This window comes from Euphorbia lathyris, chromosome 3, assembly GCF_963576675.1.
Source record: "Euphorbia lathyris chromosome 3, ddEupLath1.1, whole genome shotgun sequence".
Lineage (NCBI taxonomy): Eukaryota > Viridiplantae > Streptophyta > Magnoliopsida > Malpighiales > Euphorbiaceae > Euphorbia > Euphorbia lathyris.
The window spans coordinates 60,600,145-60,609,631 of NC_088912.1; the positions used below are offsets into that span (position 1 = coordinate 60,600,145).

General features: G+C 37.3%; 1 protein-coding gene across 3 annotated transcripts; it reads left to right on the top strand.

Annotated features, from left to right (window-relative positions):
• The first annotated feature begins 2,353 nt into the window (after positions 1-2,353).
• LOC136222264 (long chain base biosynthesis protein 2a-like) lies at positions 2,354-8,242 on the top strand. 3 transcript variants are annotated; one of them, XM_066009840.1, is made up of 12 exons: positions 2,354-2,715; positions 2,784-2,849; positions 3,258-3,346; positions 3,465-3,610; positions 3,682-3,806; positions 3,893-3,986; positions 4,218-4,381; positions 4,903-5,064; positions 6,893-7,019; positions 7,134-7,300; positions 7,390-7,497; positions 7,834-8,242. In XM_066009840.1, exons 1-12 carry the CDS (start codon positions 2,590-2,592, stop codon positions 7,927-7,929), a joined length of 1,470 nt encoding a protein of 489 aa, XP_065865912.1. In that variant the 5' UTR covers positions 2,354-2,589; the 3' UTR covers positions 7,930-8,242. The 3 variants fall into 3 exon arrangements, with proteins under 3 accessions (XP_065865912.1, XP_065865913.1, XP_065865914.1); XM_066009841.1 differs by lacking the exon at positions 2,354-2,715 and having other exon boundaries at positions 2,789-2,849; positions 3,211-3,346; positions 3,530-3,610; XM_066009842.1 differs by lacking the exon at positions 2,354-2,715 and having other exon boundaries at positions 2,789-2,849; positions 3,211-3,346; positions 3,533-3,610.
• Positions 8,243-9,487: the final 1,245 nt, after the last annotated feature.

Genomic DNA, 9,487 nt, shown 5'->3' on the forward strand with positions numbered 1-9,487 from the left:
AACAACGTTATCCATCAATTGTCTTCCAGGAACAAAGCTCCCTTGATTTTGGCTGATAATATCCGGAAGGATCTTCCGGATTCTATTAGCCAAAATCTTAGTAATAGCTTTATACAAGACATTACAATGATGGGTCTCATCTGGAGAAAGGAAGAAGGCTTGGCAACCTTAGGAATCAAGACAAGGAGGGTTTTATTAACCAAACTGATATCGTTCGAACCACCAAAGACACCTAACACAAAGTTGTATATACCCTCTTTAACAGTGTCCCAGTGTTTATGATAGAAACTAGCGGGGATACCATCAATACCAGGAGCCTTAGTGGAACCGATGCTGGAGAAGGCCAGATCAATCTCTTTAAGCTCAATGGGATGGAAAGCATTATTAATAGCATCCTCCCCTAAACGAGGAAAGGAAATGCCAGAGTGGGCACTCTCTAGGTCCGCAGCTTCCTCTCTGAACAGGTCCTTGTAGAAATCAAGGGCAAGGCACCGAATGTCCTCCTCCTCAAAAATCCACTCACCACTGGCGTCTTTAATAGCCTCGATCCTATTTCGCTGTCTCCTAATGATCGTTGAGAGGTGGAAAAACCTGGTATTCCGGTCCCCGTCTTGAATCCAAGCCTTCCTAGATTTCTGGAACCATAGAAGCTCTTCCTGTCTAAGCACAGCTTCCAACTCGTTCTGAAGATCTCTTAGGTGACCATTCAGGCTATGATCAAAACGAACCTCCAAGCAACGCTGAACACCTTCCATTCTCCTCAAGAGTTTGTTCTTCCTCCTGATAATATGACCAAAAGTATTTTTATTCCAAACAGCCACATTCCTCCTGAATACCTCAGTAGCGAGGAGAACATCAGAGTGGGGATGCCAATTGCTTTTAACGAAATCCTTAAACTCGGGGTGAGACTCCCAAGCCACAAGATACCTAAAAGGTCTATTACCTTTCAGCCGATTTCCTTTGACCAAATTAATGAAGATAGGGCAATGGTCTGAGTGACGGAAAGGGAGATTAAGTACCTTGACCTCAGGAAACCTATAAATCGCTGCAACATTAGCGTACACCTTATCCAACCTAACAAACACCCTATTCCTTTTCCAGGTAAATTTGTGGCCAGCAGCACCCAGGTCCGAAAGCCCGCACATATCCATACTTTGCTTATGATTAAGACACCGGTTCACATAATGATTACCCCCTCCTCTCTGATCACTCAAGAGGGCAATGTCATTAAAATCCCCGGCAACCAACCACGCCTCCACCATGTTAGAGCTAAAAGAATGAAGGATCTCCCACAGCCTTCTTCGGTTAGTCGAAACAGGATCAGCATAGACGAAGGTAATAAAGAAGGGTTTATTACCCGGGTAACACACCTTACTATGGATGAATTGACTGTCCATAATAACAATATCAATATTGACTTGACCTGGCTTCCAAAAGAGCCAAATCCCCCCTGCCCGGCCAGTAGCCTCCGACCTGACGCAATTCCAATTCTTAAACTTTCTAACCACCTCATCTGCTTTGGCTCCACTAACCTTGGTCTCAAGAAGGACAAAGCAGGAAGGGTTAAACTGTTTAATGAGATCATTGACATGAATGCGGGTAGCCTTGCTCGCCGCACCTCTAACATTCCAAACGAAGAAGTCCATCAGAGGGGGAGACTACAGACACAGGCCCAAACCCTAGATCAGGTATTTGTTCGGGGCTCCGGAGAGCCTAGAGGCGGTCCCAGAAGGACCCATTTTATCCAAAGAATTCAAACCATGAAGGTTCTTTTTAGGTTTCCCTTTGGGATTCTTCATGTTTAACTTACTCACTCCTATAGTCTTACCAATAGGAGCATCAACAGGAGGATGTAGAGTACTCGCCTCCCTACTCAAACCCTTCCCAGCTGACAGGATAGACTGGGGAATCTCTTTGCCTTTAGCAGAAGCATTAGAGACAAAGAGAGGATTAATAGAATTACCCAGACTAGAGGCATGCTCTACCGACTCCAGACCAGGCATGCTTAAATCAATCTGCTTATCAGAAGGATCCGAGTCCTGATCTTCCTCCATAGACAAAACACCGAACCTTGACCCGGAACCCGAAACTGAGTCCACTCCAGTCTCAATCCCCTTCTTAATATCCGGGGGTCTGACCTTGATCTCAGGAGCTGTGTTTATAAATGAATCTTGTAATTTACCATAATTAAAAAAAAAACAATTAAGAAATTTCTCAATAATTTCCAAGTGCTGTGGGGAAAAGAATTTAAGCCGGAACTGCAGGCTATGCCCGGCCGTTGAGTAATCGAGTCGAGTAATATTAATAACAACAATTTTGGCTGTATCTTCCATCTTTCCCTTGAACGGGTCGGAAATTAATCCGGATGTGGATCGTATCCGCCCCTTACCCGAAGACTTCCTAGTCGTCTTCAACCTTTTCAAATCTAATTCCAAATTTACCTCCTTTCTTCTTCCCCTCATCTACAGAAAAGTTCATCTTAGATCTGCTTTCCTTTTCTGCGCTCTCCTTTAATTGTTGAATTTGTGCAGAGTACGGAAGTTGAATAATAGACTTTACAGAAGATAAAGAAAAGCAAAATTAAAGGAAATGATTGCAATTCCCTACTTAACAGCGCTAACTACGTACTTTAGCTATGGATTATTGTTCGCTTTTGGTCAAATCAGAGATTTCTTTCGAAAAACTTTCGACTGGTTTTCCTCCAATAATCTTCAGGTTCATTTCCGTTCATTAACTTCTTCCAGCGTGAGTTTTATGTTCATGCTAATCATTTATTATATCAGGGTTATGCTCCAATCTGTTTGGGACTTGAAGATTTCTATACTCGCCGTTTGTATCTCCGTATTCAGGTACCTAATAGTGCACTAGATTTTTTATTTTTTTTAAATCCATTTATTTAATTATCAGTTACCTTTGCTTTGAATCCTGCTATTGATGCATTTGCATTAACTAACGAAGTTTATTTGGAATTCCTATTGTTTTTTTTTTTTATGCTAATACTTTCATACATTTTTTATTTTGTAGCAACTTACTAGTCTAAATTAGAACTTCATTACTCTTATCTAGAGAGGTTCGCTGAATCGTTGAAATAGAAATTAATTACTTTCTAGGAAGTATCCTCAATTTGTCAGCTTTTATGCAATGAGAATTTTGGAAAACTGGAAAATCTGAATAGGAACAATGGTTTTGGCCCTGGTGATTTCTATACAGATTTATGATTCGAGGATACTTCAGAAACAAGTGTTTTTTATTGATAGGATTGCTTTGGGAGACCAATAGCTAGTGCTCCTGATGCCTGGTTTGATGTGGTTGAGCGTTACTCGAACGACAATAACAAGACGCTAACGTAAGATTTTCCACGGCTATATTAGAGTTTAACGTTATATGCTTAAAATCTTTTATCCAAAGCTGTCTGTGTGAAATCATTGGATTGAGAACCTGTGTATCTGGTTGCTGTGGCACAGACGAACCACAAACATTAGAAAATGCCTTAACTTGGGGTCGTACAACTATCTTGGCTTTGCTGCAGCAGATGAATACTGCACACCTCGAGTAATTGAGTCATTAAAGAAATATGCTCCAAGCACATGTAGCAGTCGGGTGGATGGAGGTGAGTTTGTGACTTTGTAAAATACTTGTGCTTAAATTCTCCAATTTTTTTACAGAAACAGTTTTCTACAGGAACAACAGTATTGCACAATGAACTGGAGAAGTGTGTTGCAGACTTTGTTGGGAAATCAGCAGCTATAGTGTTCGGCATGGGCTATGTTACAAATTCTGCTATCCTTCCAGTTCTGATGGGGAAGGTTGATGCAGAATGCTTTGAGTTTGAGTAATCACTGAAATTTGCTATCACATTTGATTTCTAATCTCATTGTACTTTCAATTACAGGGTGGTTTGATAATTAGTGATTCCTTGAACCACAACTCTATTGTGAATGGTGCACGTGGATCAGGAGCTACAATCCGTGTTTTCCAGCACAATAGTAAGTCTTAGGCAGTGGTTCTTCCAAATCTGATCAGGTCATGATTTCGAAAAAATTAATCAGTCCATGAAATAAAAATATATCAACAATGCCAATGTTGCTGAGAATTTGCCCGCCTTAGCTTGATTGAATCTTAGAGTTGTTTATATGGTGCTTGCTCCATTTAAATCTGAATAATATAGTTGAAATGACCTCTTGTGTTGATGTTTTAAACTTTTTTGTTACTTGCAGCGCCCTCGCATTTGGAGGAAGTGTTGAGAGAACAAATTGCAGAGGGACAACCCAGGACTCACAGACCTTGGAAGAAAATTATTGTAATTGTGGAGGGGATATACAGCATGGAAGGGGAGCTTTGCAAACTTCCAGAGATTATAGCAATTTGCAAAAAATATAAGGTAGCATCAACAAAGTTGTATTGTTTAAGGCAATGTACAAAAATAAACCTTGTAGTTTTACTTATTTGTAACGACCTCCCGGTGGTTTAACATTTTCCAAACGCAGGTTTGAGGTTTTCTCTATCTATTAGATCGATTCATACAAGTCCTAACATATAAAAATATTTTAAAGAAGAAACAGATGGTAAAATGACTAAAATTTTCCTTTTTTTACTAATAATTTTAGTGATAAAGTCTATCTTTGCAAATGGAAGAAACCTCAGGCCCATGTTTGCAAACTTTGAAGCTACAAGAACATCTTTGCAAATTCATGTAACCACAAGGTTTAAATTTGTACTTATCCCTTTGTCGTATATGCATGTCAAAATCTGGTCGGATGATCTCAATTGGATTTACTGATTTTTTGTGAAGTTCTTCGAAATTTATCCCATCTCGGATGGTTATTGTATGTACAGCCTCATGCTTTTGTTAATTACTTCTATTTTCTTGTTCTTTATATCATCAGTCATATTGTATTGTAGGCATATACGTATTTGGATGAGGCTCATAGCATTGGAGCAGTAGGGAGAACAGGGAGAGGCGTTTGTGAGCTCCTAGGAGTGGACACTGCTGATGTGGAAATCATGATGGGTACTTTTACTAAATCATTTGGATCATGTGGAGGATATATTGCAGGATCAAAGGTTTGTTTTTGTCTCATGTGTATATATCCTGATTTTGTAAAAAAGATGAATTGTTGTTGAGGCATTTAACAGTTATAAAGTCTCATTGCAGCAAATATGTAACCAAGAGGAATTTGCATCCTACCGTCTGCATTGCTGTAGACTTTAGTTCAGTCATAGCATTGGATTTTTAGATGGTTAGCTGACAGGAATATCCTGAACTGGTTAATGATTTACTGCAATTGTAATGTGATTATAGAATTAACATGGGCTTAAAGTACTATTTGGCCCCTGACCTATAAAAACATGCTTGGGTTTGCCCCCTGACCTATCAGTTTGTGACATTGACCCCTTGACGTATAGCAATCAATCTCGCATTTGTCGAATAGACAAAAATTAGTGCGTATGTAAAGGGACCCGTAAAATCGCGCATGAGATGATTGTTAATCGGGTGGAGTAGAAGTGATATTCTTCAAGGTTGTAGAAGCGGAGAAACAAGTGGTTTTCGGGTGTGAAATATTATGTGAAAATTGAGGCAACTAAGCAGATTGGAGCAATATTATAACAGTTTTGTTGCTATTAGCAATCGTCAAACACAAATTTAACTGGTGTCCTTGTATACGCTTTAATTTGTCTAAATTGGACCAAGTGTGATAGATTGCTCTACCTCAGAGATCAGTGTCACAAAATAATAGGCGAGGGGGAAAATACAAACATCTTTTATAGGTCAGGGTCAATATCACAAAATAATAGGTCTAGGGGCAAATGCAAACATTTTATATTGGTAAGGGGCTAATTAGTGCTTTAAGCCAATTGACATGATGCATGATCAGATATTTTCACCAGATAATCATAATTGGCAAAAAGCATCCTAAGGTCCCTGATCTTTCATTGTTTGGTGCATTAAGCCCTCAATCTTTCATTTAGACACATTGAGCCCCTTATCTTTCATTGTTTGGTGTATTAAGCCATCGATCTTTCATTTAGACACATTGAGCCCTTGATCTTTCATATATGGGTGTATTAGGCCTTTCCGTAAATCAATTCATATATGAGTCTATTAAGGGTCTCTGTGGTTAGCTTTATATACGAGGCATTTTGGAGCTTTTCACGAAATCAATTCATATATGAGGCATTTTGGAGCTTTTCACGAAAAGGTCTTTTTCAGAGCTTTTCATGAACAACTGTTTGTAGTTACTTGTAATTGAAAAAATTATCTTTCTTATTTCCACAAAATGTATATCCTTTTTAACATTATTTTTATTTTTAGAACATAACTATCGAAAAACAAGGTTTTGTTGCGTTCAATAAATTTTTTATTTTTTATTTAAATTATTTTTATTAATTTGTATAATACATTTTTTATTTTATAATTTATTTGTTGATTAATTTAAAACATGTTCATATTAGACATTTTAAATACTAACAGCAACAGTTCAGTATAATTTTACCAACCATTAATAATTAAACAGCTAATAACACACAACCAACAACAACAACAACAAACAGCTTACTATAACCGCAAACATCAACAACAACATCTAGTAGCTAACAGTTGAATCAAACATGCCTTTAATACACCTATATATGAATTGATTTACAAAAGGGCCTAATACACCCATATATGAAAGATCAAGGGCTCAATGTGTCTAAATGAAAGATCGGGGGCTCAATGCACCAAACAATGAAAGATCAGGGGCTCAATGTGTCTAAATGAAAGATCGAGGGTTTAATGCACCAAACAATGAACGATCAGGGGCCTCAGAATGCTTTTTGCCATCATAATTTGGGCGAGATGTGGTATTCCATTTGGCATTGAATGTTCTAAAACATTTTCATTGTCTCCCAGGAGCTTATTCAGTACTTGAGACACACTTGCCCTGCCCATTTGTATGCGACATCAATCTCACCTCCAGCTGCGGAACAAATAATCTCTTCCATTAAAGTTATTCTTGGAGAGGATGGTTCAAATAGAGGTTTGGCCGAAAGATAATATTTTTTTCAATTAAATTTTGCAAACTGGACATCTTGAGGGTGCATTTCTTATCCTTGATTTAATTGGGTCTGAAAGATTGTTCTTTTTCATGCAGGCGCACAGAAGCTTGCAAGGATACGCGAGAACAGTAACTTTTTCAGGTCAGAATTGCAAAAGATGGGATTTGAGGTTCTTGGAGACAATGACTCTCCTGTAATGCCTATAATGCTTTATAATCCAGCGAAAATTCCTGCCTTCTCAAGGGAGTGCCTCAAACAGAAGGCAATTCTCATGCAACAGACTCCATTGGTAAAATGCTTTGTCACATGTTTTGCATGAATTTGAATTAAAAAATCTTTTTGCTGTTACAGGTGGCTGTTGTGACAGTAGCTTTCCCAGCGACTCCCCTATTATTGGCTAGGGCGCGAATATGCATATCTGCTTCTCATACCAAGGAGGACCTGATTAAAGCTTTGGAAGTAAATTCTGATCTCTAAGAACCTAAATTTTTGTGGGTGTCCTTTGATTTCTTTTGGTATTTGCTTTTTTTAGTTGAAGGTGTTATAACAAAAATTGAATTCCTTGAGGATGCACATGCACCTTTTTCACACTCAGAGTTGTCTAAAAAAACAAACAGGTTGCTAGTTACTTAGGTGTCCTACTTGTGGTTTGGAATTTAATTGGCTACTCAACATAATATGCATTATGCTTTTTTGAGAACACTGTCATTTATTGGTGATTGTGTGATGCTTCTTTCACAGAAATTACTTGCCATAAATTAATCCATGGGTATGTATGTATATATGTTGTTTTAGGTTATTGGCCAAGTTGGTGATCTGGTGGGTATAAAATACTTCCCTGCAGAACCAAACAAGCAGCAAGAAGATGACAACAGAGTGAAACTGGAGTGAGTAACTTATGTTTTTTTCTTTAAACTCTGACTAATTGGGTTCCGCAAGGACTCGAGGGAAGATAGTCAAATCTGGACCAAGTACATTTTACTTACCTCATAACATTTATAGTTGTCCTTTAGCATTACCATTTGTTTCATCAGCTCTATCGTAGGGTCTGTTGTATTTCAAGTAAAAGAGCTTTAAGTGGATCAATGTTCAGTTTTATTTCTTTTTCGGTTTCTAATAATTTTATTTGTACAGAAGTAGTTGTACCCTATTATGGTACGTGCTTAACATTTGAATGGTATTATTCTCGTGGGAATTTCGATGATTTTGTTATAAATTATTATACTAGATTCTTCCTTGTCGTCCATAAATTATTGCTGTTCTGATTCTTCTGTAGATGACAATTGCAAACTAGTTTGATTTGTTGGTGGTTGTAGATATGTGAAAGGAATATGTTAGGGTGTTGATTTGGCATGCAGTGGAAAGAATTGTGCAGCAGTTTATTGTTTCCCGCTTCTTCTTTCTTATGCGGTATCATCAGCAGGATATACATAATACATCTGCAAATATAAATTCAGTTTTTTGTTGGACTTTTTTAGCTTCTAGATGAAGACATACTTAAATGATTATAGAAGAATATAATGCATGTATATTTGATATTCATAAATTTGAATAGAAAAATAGCTGATAGTTTTAATTATTATGTATTCGTCATAAAGAATATTTATAAATGTTAATAGCACTAGTATATTCTAAGTTGAAAGTAAGGCATTCTACAGCTTTACCATATGTTTTTGTTTTCTTAATCTAAATAGGTAAAGGTTACTCTAGAAAACTAAAGAGAGAATGAGAAATGAACAATTTGATTATGACTGAATGAATTACAAGGGATCTGACAATCTGTTATTTATAACAGATGCAGGAAAGCAAAAACAGAATTGTGATAGAATGAAATAGAATTGTAACTAACTTTGTTACAGTGTAAAATAAGTAAACAGAATTAACAGCTTGCAACAACTTTTAATAGCTGCTAAGTTTACAGTCTCTCCTCAAGCTGGAATTGATGATGAAACAATTTCAAGTTTGCAGATAATTCTGCAAGTTTTGAACCAATCCATGGTCTAGTGAAGAGGTATGCCAGTTGACTTTTTGAATTCACATGAGGAGTAGTTAAGAAACCTTGCTCCACATAATCATGAATAAAATGAACATCAATATCAAAGTGTTTTGTGCGATCATGATCCATAGGTTTAGCAGCAATTGCTATAGCAGAAGTGTTATCACAATGCAGTGCTATAGGAAGTTGCATTTTGACCAAAAATCTTGAGAATATATGATATTTATTGAATTTCACAAGCAGTAACATCTAAGCTTCTGTATTCAGCTTATGATGAGGATCTGCTCATTGTTGCTTGTTTTTTAGTTTTCCAAAACACCAATGCTTTACCAATAAAGATGCAGTAACCTGTTACTGATTGTCTTGTGGTCTTGTACACAGCCCAATCCGAATCACAGTAACCATTGATAGTTAAATCTTGTTGAATAGGATATAGAATGGCCCTGTTAAGAG

What these genes read in the sequence shown, in the direction of transcription:
- LOC136222264 (XM_066009840.1), top strand. Translation starts at nt 2,590, where the DNA reads ATGATTGCAATTCCCTACTTAACAGCGCTAACTACGTACTTTAGCTAT. An exon ending in CCGTGTTTTCCAGCACAATA is followed by an intron (nt 3,987 to 4,217) that starts GTAAGTCTTAGG and finishes TGTTACTTGCAG; the next exon opens with CGCCCTCGCATTTGGAGGAA. An exon ending in GGGAGTGCCTCAAACAGAAG is followed by an intron (nt 7,301 to 7,389) that starts GCAATTCTCATG and finishes TTGCTGTTACAG; the next exon opens with GTGGCTGTTGTGACAGTAGC.